General features: G+C 51.3%; 1 protein-coding gene across 1 annotated transcript; it reads left to right on the forward strand.

Annotated features, from left to right (window-relative positions):
- The first annotated feature begins 1,101 nt into the window (after positions 1-1,101).
- LOC149343306 (uncharacterized) lies at positions 1,102-9,618 on the forward strand. The gene is made up of 3 exons (XM_089542359.1): positions 1,102-4,864; positions 5,637-5,997; positions 8,961-9,618. The coding sequence occupies exons 1-3, from the start codon at positions 1,122-1,124 to the stop codon at positions 9,453-9,455; spliced, it is 4,599 nt and encodes a 1,532-aa protein (XP_089398485.1). The 5' UTR covers positions 1,102-1,121; the 3' UTR covers positions 9,456-9,618.
- Positions 9,619-14,269: the final 4,651 nt, after the last annotated feature.

Genomic DNA, 14,269 nt, shown 5'->3' on the forward strand with positions numbered 1-14,269 from the left:
GCGTGATTGAAGAAGCCAGATATTGAAGAATTGTTTATATTGCCGCTTTAACAGTAAATATTTCAACAACGCGAAACAAAAATTGGGAAAATATATATTCATTTAGCCAGTGCTTTTCAAAGCTAGTCTTTTCGAATACTTTTTAATTGCCTCTGCGCAAGCTTCTCTGGTAAACTCTTTTTTTTTGCCCACAGCCAACCCGAGCATTGACCGCTGCCGTGTATCGAAAGTCGTCGGCATCTCGGAGTTCTCACCCTTTGACGGAACTTCCCAGCGTTCCGAGCAATACGGAGAGCAGACCGAAGTGGGGAAGAACTATTACTGAATCTGGCGAGGTCGTACCATTGCAACAGGAATCCAGAAGGCACTCAGTACAAGCCAGGGAAGCTTTCACAGAACCTTGCGACAAATGCAGAGACAAAGGAATACGAGCCTCCAGGAGCTCCATGGGCATCAAAGAGCACAACAGGCGAGTGTCTGTCAGCCATCGACACAAAACGCAACGCAGACGATCGGTGCATGGTGACGCTCCCGAACAAGTCAACCATAGTCGTCGCGCATCGTGTGCGGGTAGGCGCAAGTCCGTAATCGATAGAGAAGATAGGTTGCCTATTGATATAGCAACCGTTAAGCTGCCAGGAGCCGATTCTCTTCACGGACCAGCGTCGTCATTACACCCCATTGCTATGAATCCGTGCACTTCGAAGCATCACCATCACTGCCACTCGAACTTCGCGCACCGACAGCAGCAGCATCACGACCATACCTCTACAATAGGCTCTGAAGCCCACTTCTGTTGCCAAAGTGCTCCGCCCTTCCAACCATGCATGTCCAAACGAACATGCATGTCGCACCATGTATGTCACCACAGGTGCATCAACATGGATAAACGCGCCCCTCATGTCTCGTGTTCCGCTGCTGTGTTGCCAACGGACCAAGTTCATGGCACTGCCTTGGCCCCAAAGCTCGACGAGGTAAACGTCACATGTCCAGCGGCACCTCCCTGTTGCAAGTCACCGCAAGCCATTGCAGCCTGTTCTCACGAACAAATCCCGGTTAACTTGCTAGTACAAGAAGCACATAACTCTTCCATCCTACCGCCACTGCAGTCGTCCACGACAATGTCGACTGCTAATAGGTCACCTCCGAGGGAGACCGCCCCCCTGCCGCAAGTGTTTGAGCAGCGAGTGTCGAACGCTGACTTGTATCTCTTTCTTCCGAATCTAGACGGCCAAGGAGAACTCTACCGGGCTCGGCGCGTTTCTCCCGTTCTCCGGCTTCAGAAAGGCCCCACCAAGCAAGAGACTGCCAGCAAGCCGCCGCGCACTGGGGCTCAGAGTGGTGCGGCCACTACAGCTCGCACTATGAAATCCGAGATGCTAAGCGCTCCAATGTCGAAGAAACCAAACGATTTGCGGCGGCCTTCTGGAAGGTGCTCCGCAGACTCATCAGCGTCATCCAGACGGACATTCACCTTGCCGAAACAACAAAATGCACTCGGCGGTGAAGGAAAGCACCAGGAGACCGTCCACTCAGAACATGGCGGCTCACTACGAATTTCCGTCCCTAGAAGTTCTGTGAAGGCAGGCGAGATTGGAGAACCAAACATGATGCTCACGCCGCAGCAGCCACCTGCTAAACCGTCGTCTGTTCGGCCTTCTGTGGCGTCTGGAGCACTTGACCTAGATACATTAAATAGGTTGCGTGTCGATGCCGCTAACTTAATCGGAGATGAAGCGCAGCCCATGGCGTCTAAGCCGCAAGGAGTTTTCTTGAAACGTCTCTCCGAGCAAACGGAACTACAGGAGATCCACCAGGCCGAAGCGCGCTCGGCGCGATTATCTCTGGATGCTGCCGCACTTGGCACAGCTGCGCCAGCTACACTGCACGATGCTCCATCCACATCATTACGAACTGAAGAACAGATTCCATCCATGCCACTTTCTACAGGGCATGTTTCTGAAGCAACGAAACAAGACGGGAACGGTGAGCCAGAGCCGTGCTCCGTGAGACCGACTGCGCGGCTGTCTGTGTCTTATGGCGAACTCGACTCAGTTACGTCAGCTAGGCCGAAGGATGGTCTTACTGAAGACATGAAAGGGGAAAAAGAGATGCCGCCGATGCCACAAGGACTTGCCTTGCAACGCCTCTCTGACGCGATGGGACGAAATGCAATTGATCAGCCAGAGCCGTGCCCTGTGCCACAGTCAGTGCAACCATCCATGGCTTACGTCGGACTCAGTCCAAGAGTGTCAGCGAAGCTCCAAGAAGGTCCGGTCAAAACAGTGAAAGCTGAAGAGTCGTTTCATTCAACGTCTAACAAACCACTTCAGTCCAAACGCCTCTCTGGAGCGATGGAACGGGGTGCGCCCTATCAACTGAACACGTGCTCCGTGCGACCACCTGTGGCACACGTCGGCCCTGACTCATCTATGTCAGCGAGACTGCAGGATACTCTCCCCGAAGAGGCGACGCATGGAGAGCAGTTGCCTTCGACGCTTAGGCAAGAACGACTTCACTTAAAACAACTCTCGCAAGCGACGGGAGACGATGCGATCGACCAGCGAGAACTGAGCAACGTGCGAAAGTCTAAAAGGCCATCTGTGGCTTCTGTCGCAATCGGTTCCGGAGCGTCAGCCAAACCGCGGAGTGATTACACTAAAACAGTACAAGCTACGGAACGACTTAGTTTAAAACGCCTCTCTGAAGGAACGGAACGAGATGGAACCAGTCACACAGCTGCAGAAATTCCCACTTCTCTCACTGATGCTCAACAAGAGTTTACTAAAACATCTGGGCGGGACACGCAGTCATCAAAGCGGATATCCACTGCACCAGCACTGCATGGAAAGACTGAATCAAAGGATGCTATTGATATGTTCGAGTCACCACGAGCTTCGAAGTGCTTGCCATCACCTCCCGAGAAGGCAGCCCAGCAGGCTCGAGAATGCTTGAGTGAAGCGTCGCCTGACGGTGCTTTTCTCCAAAAAAAGCAGCAAATAAGTGGCGAACTAGAACCACACACGCCGTTCGCTACTCCGTTGCAGAGTGGCGAAACAAACTTGGGAGGTGATCCGTTGAGTGCCCTTTCCTGCGAGTACTTCTCTGCCCTCAAGGAGCAAGGAAACGCCAAAGAAAGCTTGGGGCTGAGGTCGCCAAAGGGGCCAGGCCTGGCTTCCCCACGGGGCGACCATGACGACGGCGTGGATGTTCGAATGACGATGGCCCCACCGTCGACATTAGATACCGAGAACCGCAGGCTGCCTCCTATCCATCAAACGGCACCATTTTATCCGGAAATCCGTTTTGCTATGATTGTGAGCCTATTATGCCTCATGTGGATGTTCGCTGTTTACTTGCTGTTTCGAAAAGTTTACACAGGCAAATTAGCACAAAAAGCTGAAGCGCTTCGCGAACCTTTTCCAACTGTTCTGTACATCCCGGTAACTGAACTAGGCATGCGGACCATAAAAAGAGTGACTACCGAACTTCCAGTCGAAATCAGCCTCTGCACTACACCATTCTGCGTTCAAGAAGGACATCGCCTCAAACGATACATGACTAGAGAACGGTCTCCATGCGGCAACTTTTACCGTTATGTTTGCCAGAAGGAAGAAATGCCTACCGTGCGGCCGCTTGCTGGTGGAGCCTCCAGTTCTCCTGACACGCTAATGGAGGAATCCCTAGCGGCTGGCTTGCGCACGTTCATCTTGGATGAGCGCCACAGAGAGGTCACTCTGGTCAGGGCCTTGTACAAGGCTTGCGTACGGCCTTCCGGAAACACCGCTGCCTTCCTGCAAAATGAAGTCTTCGCGACACTGCCCATCAAAAGATGGCCTTACAAAGGCAGCTCTTTTCTTAGGAGCGACATATGGCGCATGGCAGGCATGCTCATTCGCAGGTACGGTATGGCGTCGATTATCGAGGTCACAGTAGGTGTGCATCGTAACGGAACGAAGCCGACAGTGGAACTGAGCTACCCTAAGTACTTGCAGTTAGAAGACTACTCGCTCAGCGAAGTCGCCGACACCTTGCGCTCTGCCGTTTTTGAGGCAGCCAGGGAGTTTGGAAGCGCTGAAGTCGCTCCGAGTTTGAATAACTTGGCCTCTCAGATTACCACAGTAGTCAGAAGCCTGGCAAACCTGAAGGGAAACAAGACTGTTTGGCAAGTGCTCTTCGCCAAGTTCGAGGACGTCGACGACAACGTCAGCTTGTTCCTCAGGTCTGTCTTTGAGGACGACGTGAGTGAGGGCACAGCTGTGGTGATAAGAAATCCACGCCTTCTCATCGATCAACTGCAAGCGCTCACATCATCAGCGAGCGTTGCTGCTTTTGCAAATTATCTCGGCTTCCGCATTCTGGTCTACTTCGCGGCACTCTTTGATCCCGATCGCGCGAAAAACCTCCGAAGAATTCTTAGCGTCGAGCTTGCGGGTCGAGTGCTGCCTCCTAAAATGGGCTGGCTTCTGTGCCTCCGAGCGGTAGCGAGCGTACAACCAGTATGCCTCATGAAGGTTCTGGCCATGCATCAAGCCGCCGCAAGAGTAACCGCCGCGAGTCGCCTGTGGCTGGCTCGTTTGGAGGGCCAGTTGTACCGCAACCTGCCTTTTATCTCCTGGCTGACTGACAGAAGTCTCAAGATGGTCAGTCACAGGCTTCCAAGATTACATATAGTGCACTTCTTTGAGTCGTCGCCGTTTGGAGAAGACCTCTGCACTCTCAAGCCTTCCGACAAAATGAACGAGGGTGGTTCGTTGCAAATGTTTGCTCGCACCGCAGGAAGGTATCACCGAGAACGGCTGCGCCAAATTAGCAAGAAGACAAGGCCTCTCAGTCCAGGTTATGCCTTCAATACGGATTGCAGGTGAGTGTCCCGCTTCTAATCCGCCATTGGAACTGTTCATGTGCAGAAAGAAGTAAATAGAGCATGTTGTAGCCTTCTAAACCAGTTTGCTAGTTACCTATTCGTAATTAGGAGGTATAGCATGTGAATTCTGGTAGCGCTCACTGCTACAATTTCTCATGGACACACGTCTTCTGATTTCTGCCAGGACAGACGCGATTGCGTTTAGAACAGAATAACGTGCTCCGTTTACTTATGTGCGCACCTGTGCGTCCGAAACTGCTCCTCTGTCTGCCATGTAGAATGCAGGTGTCTGCGCAGTTAACGTCAAGCATAAATTATCTCCACGTTATTCATGTCATAGCCCCAGGGTAACGACGCATGCATAAAAGCAGCTAAGAAATTTCGAACTCCAACCTTAAACCACTCTTTTTTTTTCAACATCAATGATGTTGCGAATCGCCAAAAAAAAAAGCCTCAAGATGCGCTTGAGGGAGTCCGCGGCCCCTGTGTTCATGGCAATACGCAGCAAGTATACGTAATCGTGAAGTGTAAAAAGTTGGGCTAGTTGATTGCTAGTACAATTGTGAGACATTGCTGTGGATAAAAAAGACAGGGACAAGGGTAGAGCGCTAAGCTGATTCAAGGTAAATGGGAGAGAACTTTTGCCACTTTGACACAACTAATTAGTTAACCGTCCCCCCACCCCTGTTGGCTTCGGCTGGGCTGTATACTAATGCCTGCACTGTGCTGCGCGCCCAACTGCTTGTACTAGTCATGCTTGTTTATGCAGGTACAGCGAGGCAGAACAGGCTGTGTACGTCCCGGTGGGCCTAGTGAACAGTTCGTGGGTAGCTGACAGCTCGCTGCTCGCCTTCCACGCTTCTCGCACGGCGGTGAGGCTCTACAGAGGGCTTCTCCCTGTAGCCTACGAGCACTGGGACAGCAACGAGGACGCGGAATCCCAATGGCTGTTGGACGCTGGCTCGCGCCGCCGCCTGGACAGCCTGCTTGATTGCCTGGCGAGGGACTTCTCTGCTCTTCCGAACTCACTGCAGCCTTCTTGGCCAGGCGTGGTGCGAGACGCTTCTGAGGTCCGCTATCCTCTGTTGGCACAGACTGCTGCCCTGGCGCTCGCCTTCACCGCCTTCAAGGTGGGAATGTGCGCTGACCAAGTGTTGTTGAGAGGAGGCTCTTGATGTGAAAGTGGTGTCAAAATTTGTGCTTTTAGTGAAGCAGCCGACCTGAGAAGTATGGGCTTTCTTATTTTTATTTTCTTAGAATTCAGGAATCGTGCTGACACCTCCTCTTTCACCTAAAAGTGGCTTGTGGCAGTCAACACCTTTCTTGTGATTTTGATGGACTTGGCTGCCATGTCACTGGCACTCACCACTGCCAAGCGCTCGCATTTCTACCAATCACGTAGCGCAAATTTAAGAAAGAAGTCTTGCAAACGCATTAGATGCGTAAAATATGATGAGGGCTGGTTCGCTTTTTTTTCTTTTTACTTCGAAGGCCGTGGCTGTAGGCCCATTGGTAGGACACCATGAGGAGCAAAACCGCAAAACAGGACGATACAGAGGGAGGCGACAGCACAGGGCGGTACTAACAACAGAACATTTATTGACGGACAGTGGCGCTTATATGGATTAGTCGCGCGTGCAATCTGCAAACAATCGTAAAATGAAGATGAAGCATGAGAAAACAATTCAATGGCAGCCATGACGAAAACAATCAGCACGTGGAAGCCTGGCAAGTTTGGACGATACAAAATCGACCACAGCTGATGTTAAAACATTCGCTTGCAAGAGCATGCGCGTTCCTTGAGTAGGCCCGGAGGACCTTGCCTACCCGTCCACTGTCGCAGTTGTAAAGACTGCTACCCTAAACTGAACTGCACACAGATTATAGGACGAAGAAAGGGGCAGTTGGAAAGGAAAATCGTTGAGGGTGTTGCCATCTCGAGGTCAGAGCCAGATAAGTGTGTCAGCGCGCCTTCTGTATTCATATTTCAGAAATAATTAGCGTTTCTGCCTGTGTCTCCCTAGGTTGTTGCTGTTTGGTTTTGAGCAGGTGGTTGTGTCATCCTTGCTTGGTTCCTTTCCTTCCACGAGCTGATTGTTGTCGGCATGATTGCCATTGAATTGTTTTCTCATGCTTCATCTTCATTTTACGATTTTTTGCAGATTACACGTGCGACTTATCCATATCAGAGCTGTTGTCCTTCAGTAAATGTTCAGTTGTTGGTACCGCCCTGTGCTGTCGCCTGCCTTTGTCCCGTTCTGTATTGCGGTTTTGCTCCTCACGGCGCTTTTTTTTTTAATATCATCCCCTGCCCCCCCCCCCCCCTCCCAAAAAGAAAAGCCCAACTTTTCTTACCGTTTTTACTCTGCTTCAGCACAAAGAACAGAAGGAATGGGATACAGTATTCCGTTCCATTTCAACTTAGTACGTTTTGCAGGGGATTTCTTTGTTCTCTTCTCTTGCTAGAATGATTGCCTCTTGAACCCTTGAAATATTTCTCTCAAAAGAAAGAACGACATGAATGAAAGAGGGAGTGAGGAAAGAGGGAGGGAATGAAAGAGAGTGTTAGAGAATGGGTCACCCTGCAGTGCATATGCGAAGAAACGACGGAACAACACATTTTGCGACTTTTCCCTCTTCGAAATTAAAAGGCGCAGAGGACCACTCTATCCAATTATTGTTCTTAGTAAAATAAAAAATGATTATATGGCTCTATCTGGCTGTTTTAACGTTTGTCCGGCAGCGGAAAACCCATTCACCGGTGAGAAAAATAAATTTAAGAATCTTCCCGCCCCTCGATTCAAAATCGTGATGTCCACACTGAGAAGGACCGGTCGCCAACGTTTTGAAATGAATGGCGATGTAGCATAGCCTCTGGTATAGACGCCGAAGTTTTGGGGTCAACGTACAAAGTTTACTTGCGAAATCCGCTGTTGCTGGCGACATCTGTATTTCATTTTTCGATTTTTACTAGGTTGTAAAACCTCTATTTCGGCAAGAGAGGTCTCTTTGGTGTTATAAGGTTAACTTCAATTTGTCCCCACTGACATAGAGCAAGCGCTTCGGCTAGACTCGCCTCGCACTCCGACTCAAGATAATGTTTTCGGACCGTCGCCTTGGCTTCCATCGAATTACAGAAATTCGCTAAATGTCAACTGCGAAATCCGAAACCCACAGTGTTTTCTTTTCCTCTGTCCATGACCAGCATGGGCTTTTTTGTTTTCCTTTCTTCATTATTACTTTACTTTGCCTCCGCGGTGCTCAGTGGTTATGGCGGTCGGTTCCCGACCTGAAGGACGCGGTTTCGATCTCGGCCGCGACGGTCGAATTTCGATGGAGGCGAAATTCTAGAGGCCAGTGTACTCTGCGATGTCAGTGCATGTTAAAGAGCCCCATGTGGTCTAAATTTCCGGAGCCCTTCACTACGGCGTCCCTCATAGCCTGAGTCGCTTTGGGACGTTAAGCCATAAGCCATAAACCAATCATTTTTACTTTCTTTATTCACCTTCCCGCGTCTAGGGTAGCTAAAGTGCAATAAAATCAGTTGGAAGTTGGCGCTTCGTCCTGTTACCTTCCTATGTGTCTCGTCTGTTTTTTTGTTTTTTTGCGCCTAAAAACTATTACATTATGAACCAAAATCAACTAGCCCAGGAGCAAGTGCTCTTAACTAAAGTGAGGCTCTCCCTCCTGTCTTCTTCCACGTTGCAATAGGCTTCGAGTCTTGCTGCGGTTCGACGCTGTCTTCCTGTAAAAGAGAACAGATAGCTGTTCCATTCATAAGCGATACTTGTGTAGGCATTATTTAAAACTGAACTGATTCTGAACGCGCCGCACGCTCCCACGTGTGCTCAACGCGCCCAAATGCCCTCACGAAGCTATATGCGAAGTCAGCTTAATGGCACCAATTTCTCGATAGATATAAAACCAGTTTAATAGAACCTGCAGTTGTTTAGGCCAGTGTCTCTTTTAACTCGTCATCAAAGATACTGTCTCGATGTCTCTGTACGCGGGAAATCCGTAGAATTTCAGCAAATGATCTTTCTGTCTGGAGTTCGCTGTTCCGCCCTGATTGCCCACTGCCCTCTGCGCGCAGGAGCTGCTGAATGCGGACCACAACCGGCGGTCGGACTTCAGGCTGCAGCCTCTCAGCGCCGTGTCTTCCGAGCAGCTCTTTTTTCTGTACTACGCGCTGGACAACTGCGAGCGCAGCGACGAGCAGTACCAGACGCGCCAGTTTCGCGCCTGGCGTCGCCTGCCTCCCGAGCACCGCGTCAACCTGCCGCTGCGCCACCTACCTCAGTTCGCGCGTGCTTTCCGATGCGGCGGCGTCTCCGACGGATCATCGCCGGCGGATGTGGAGGAGCAACCTATGGCGGCGCTCGAGAAGTCGCGTTGCGACGTGGTTCGTTGGAACATGAGCCTGGTGCATGGCTCGCGACGCCGGTACGGGCGGCGCAGCCCCGTCACAGCACCCTTCGATCAGGCTAGGCTCGTTGGGGCGGAAGCCGACGTCCCAGACAGCAGTTCACCTAGGCTTGTTGGCTCCGAGGAAATCGTGGAGCGCCCAGAATTGTCGGCGCCTTATTGATGACGTCGTGTACGTATATGGTCCACTCACTGCCCCGATGCCTCTACCTTGTCGCTATTTTGTTGTCAATGTAACTCGATGTGATGATATTCGATATACTGTGCGAACTGTAAAGTTGAATTCTTCCAGTGAATGCCTCAAAGATTACCCCGCGTCATGAAACTTTGCGCATATTCCAGTCTGCGACATTCTGGAAGCGACGGAATGACGCGTGTTCAACCTTTGCCTGTATTTGTGATCTTCAAGCTCTTCTGAAGTGTTATTTATATTCTGAATAAACTCCTAGTCTTTCCTTTTGCGTGATGTCTCTATAATACTTGTGTGGGCTGTAATTGTCTTGACACGATAGTGTTAAAGGCCCTGTTGAGCAGAAAATCCGGCGCCGGCGTTGTCAGCGTCGGCGTTATAAGCGAGAAATCACAGGCATGGGTCTGGCAGGTGGTCCCCAGACAGAGGCAGGTCAGCCACCTATATCAGGTGAAATCGCGGCGTCATCACAAGCTGCCCACCGGATAGTGAGCAAACTGCGTGGCAGGTGGCAGTCGAATTGGTCGCTTCGGAAGAGCAATCTGGGCCGCACGAGACCCATTGTTGGGAGCTTCTGCCATCGCAGGGCAGTGGCGCATCGCGTAATCGCTGCACCACTGCGCCACTACACCAGGAAGGTATGAGGACTCCCAGGGATCTGTGAATGTAAAGTAGGGAATGACCTGCTTATAAAGGAATTAACCCATTACACCATCGCGTCACACCCTTAAGGCGGAGCTTAAGTGTCTCCTCCAATTGTTTGTCTTCAAAGTGGCAGCTGAGTCTTCTGTTGTATGTTTCTCGCAACAAATGTTTGGTTCACGTTAACTAGCGTCAGACACGTTTAAGCTAAATTGAGACTACTACGCCTCCAACTTAACACCGCAATAGGCTCCAACAAGTCTACATTTCTTGAAGCCGATTTGATGCCGCAATCTTGTTCGTCTTAATCAGCTTTGGTGCAGCGTTTTTCGTTTTGCTTTCATTGAGCCAACTGTCTCATGGCGTCGTGTCCTCAAAGTGAGTCATATGCACAATGTGCTCAAGGTACCGACGTGGCGTGCAATAGAATGGTTTCGTTCTTGGAAACGAAGAAACCTTGTGTTATCGTTGTGAAAGCTAGTAGGAAACTTGCGGCTTCTAGAGTCAGCAGTGTCCATGAAGTACCCAACACAGTTGCCGAAAAGCTATCGTTTCCGTTCACGGACCCGCCGTGGTGGCTCAGTGGTTAAGGCGCTATAGTCTATCGAGCCGGAGTACCCGGGTTCGAACCCCACCGCGGCGGCCGCGTTTCTATGGAGGCGAAACGCAAAAGGTGTCCATGTGCTGTGCGATGTCAGTGCACGTTAAATATCCCCAGGTGGACGAAATTATTCCCGAGGCCTCCACTACGGCACCTCTTCCTCTCTTTCTTCTTTTACTCCTGCCTTCCTCCCTTCCCTTACGGCGCGATTCAGGTGTCCGCGGAGATATGTGAGACATACTGCGCCATTTCCTGTCCTCAAAAACCAATTTACCAATCCGTTCACGGCAGTCAATATCAGCTGAAGCTGCGATTAATCATGCTAGAGTCTGCAGTCAAGGACTAGATGAATCACAGTAGCCCAATGCCAAGTCAACAAGGATTAATTACTGCGTCAGCAGCACTCGTGTCACAATGCTAAAATGGCGGCTTCTGTCTGTAGCCTCAAAGGGAGGAGCTCACCCACTAGCCTCCTCACCACCGCGCACCCCCCCTAGCTACAGACCTGCGCACCCGCCACAACTTACCTATTGTTACAGTAAAAAAATAATTAGCCACGGCTGTGACGAAAGCAATGTAATGGTGCGAGGAAGGTCGTACCAACTGGCTGAAGTGCTGGGAATGAAAGAATCAAAGATGTTTAGTCCGACATGATAGAACTCGTGCCTTGTGGCTGTAATCAACGCGTGATGAAATTTAGGATAGCCGTGTTTAAAGCTTTTGCCTCAGGTGTTGATTATAGCAAAAAAGTTTATGAAAAAATCTCTGCCTCTTCTGTAACCGAGAGTAGAGTAAGCATAAAATGTTTACGGGCACAACACATTGGTTGTAGATGGTACTAGTCAAAATCTTGAAATCGCACTAGTGTTCAACACACCACACCACACATACTGTGCACTGGTCCATGTGAACTGACAGCAACTGAAAGCACGCCGTCGCGGATTCGGCGGCGGAACAGCTGCCTGTGCATGCGGCTGTGCCTCGCACTTAGCCTCGCAGACTTTCCAAGATCGAAACCTTTCTTTCTAAATTGGCTATCTAGCGCTGGATGACGTGTTTGTTGCGTCGTTCGTTCGGAAACGGTGCAGGACGGGTACGAACAAGGGTAGTACGTCCTTGTGCAGTTCGGTTCCGTGAAGCTCGCAAACAATCTCATGCCACCCATTTAACTCTCTGTCGCAATTCTTGCAATGTACAACCCAGCACGTATTTCCTCTGCCTTTCCACATCTTCGTAGAAAGAACACTGTAGACTTACGAGGCCTTTGATGGCGCCTTGTTCCGAGCGCGCCTGTGGCGCCATACGGTCTCAAACGGAAAAAACTGCGCGCGAACATGATTCTTAGTCTGTTCGCCGCGCGACCGAGGAGCAACCATGCGGGTTTAGGGGCGCAGATTTCCATGCAGGTTTTTATGCAGAAATGCTATGTTAGCCGCGAAGCCGAGCCCGACGGCCGCTATGCCGCTATACCCATCGCTTTCGCCCCATATCTGACCGCAGTAGAACACTGTAACCCTAGTCAACTCGTAGAAACTTATGCCGCTTCCGTTCCTGTACCGTGCGGGTCCACTAACCGCTTTTGTCGGCGTATCGCGAATAATATGCAAATACGAGCAAGCGTGGGAGATTGAATGCGGGTGGTCGTTGTTGGCGAAACCAGCAACAAAACCAGGAACACAAGAAGAGGAAGTACACGGCAGAGGTCTTTGGTACACGCATAGTACACGGTACAGCGCTGGACTAGCGACTGAACACTGCTGGCGGTCTTGAGCGTCTTGAGCATCCTTCTTTCCTACATGGTCTTGAGCCTTGATTTTATATATATATTTGAGTTTTTTTCTCCTTGTAACGATATATTGTCACGGCTTGACGTACAGGCCGGCGGCGAGAACGGGTGAAGACAGGGAGCACAGAAAAACAGGGCGGTCCACCAGCGGCAACATCGTCGTCGGCGCGCGGCAAAACACTCCTCGTCTTTATCTTCCACTCGCGACACTACCTCCCCCTATAAAGAAGCATCGTCCCGATGCTAGCACGAAAACAAAGGCACAGGGCGGAAAGCCGCACACGCGCACAAAAACTCCTGCTGGCCAGTGTAGAAGGAGGTGGGAAAATCAGTTCGGGGCAGACGATCATCGCGCGTAATACGGCTTAAGCCGCACTACGTGCACAATGTCAGGGCGGGGTGAACGACGTGATGACGGTCGTGTTCCTTCCGGCAGCACCTCGTAGTTAAGTTCTCCGATGCGGCGAAGAACTGTATACGGGCCAAAGTACCGCTTTATGAGTTTGTCGGAGAGACCTCGACGGCGTACTGGCGTCCACACCCAGACCTTGTCTCCAGGGTAAAAATGTACGTCGCGTCGACGGAGATCGTACCGACGAGCGTCGGCATGCTGTTGGTGTTGGATGCGGAGTCTCGCGAGTTGCCGAGCTTCTTCCGCGCGCTCGCATACTATTCGGGCACCATCGTCTACGTCGACAGGCGGCTCGTGCGGTAGCATAGCGTCAAGCATCGTGGTGACCTGTCTGCCGTGGACCAGCTGGAAAGGCGTCATACCGGTCGTCTCCTGGACAGCGGTATTATAAGCGAATGTAACGTAGAGCAGTACCGAGTCCCAACTGCGATGGGCGACATCCACGTACATGGCGATCATGTCGGCCATGGTCTTGTTCAGCCGCTCCGTCAGCCCATTCGTTTGCGGATGGTACGCAGTAGTTCGGCGGTGGCTGGTGCAGCTGAGACGGAGGATCTCCTGTGTGAGCTTGGCCAGAAACGCGGCACCCCGGTCAGTGATCAAAACGGCAGGGGCACCGTGACGGAGCACAATGCACTCGATAAAAAATTTGGCTGCCTCAACAGCTGTCGCAGACGGAAGTGCTCGGGACTCCGCGTATCGCGTTAGGTAGTCCGTCGCTATAATAATGTACCTGTTGCCCGACTGCGACGTCGGAAATGGACCAAGAAAATCCATTCCGACGGTGTGGAACGGAACAAGCGGTGGTTCGAGTGGTTGGAGAAGACCAGCTGGTCGTATGGGTGGTGTTTTGCGCCTTTGACACTCTCGACAAGTTCTGACGTAGTGACGCACGTACTTAGGAAGTGTCGGCCAGTAGTACCGTTCTCGTATACGTGAAAGCGTCCGGCTGTAGCCAAGGTGACCAGCTGTAGGATCGTCGTGGCAAGCTTGGGCGACCTCGGAGCGCAGGTCCTCCGGCACAACAAGGAGCCACGACCTCGGGCTGCTGTCGAAGTTCTGCTTGTACAATACGCCGTGCATTATCTTGAACGTCGGCAGCATGCGCTGGAAAACGCGAGGCACCGCAGCTTCGTGGCCTTCCAAGTGCGCCATCAGCTGACCAATCTGAGGATCACTGCGTTGCCGAGCAGCCATATCTGCCGTGTCCAATGCCCCAAGAAAGCCGTCCTCTTCGTCATTTTCGCCGCCCGGTGCCGGCTCCACAGGGGCTCGAGACAAGCAGTGAGCATCATGATGTTTGCGGCCGGACTTGTAGGTGATGGTGACGTCGTACTCCTGTAGCC

Source organism: Amblyomma mixtum, chromosome 5 (assembly GCF_055824585.1).
Source record: "Amblyomma mixtum isolate Tamu chromosome 5, ASM5582458v1, whole genome shotgun sequence".
NCBI lineage: Eukaryota > Metazoa > Arthropoda > Arachnida > Ixodida > Ixodidae > Amblyomma > Amblyomma mixtum.

What these genes read in the sequence shown, in the direction of transcription:
- LOC149343306 (XM_089542359.1), top strand. Translation starts at nt 1,122, where the DNA reads ATGTCGACTGCTAATAGGTCACCTCCGAGGGAGACCGCCCCCCTGCCG. An exon ending in GCCTTCAATACGGATTGCAG is followed by an intron (nt 4,865 to 5,636) that starts GTGAGTGTCCCG and finishes TTGTTTATGCAG; the next exon opens with GTACAGCGAGGCAGAACAGG. An exon ending in TCGCCTTCACCGCCTTCAAG is followed by an intron (nt 5,998 to 8,960) that starts GTGGGAATGTGC and finishes CTCTGCGCGCAG; the next exon opens with GAGCTGCTGAATGCGGACCA.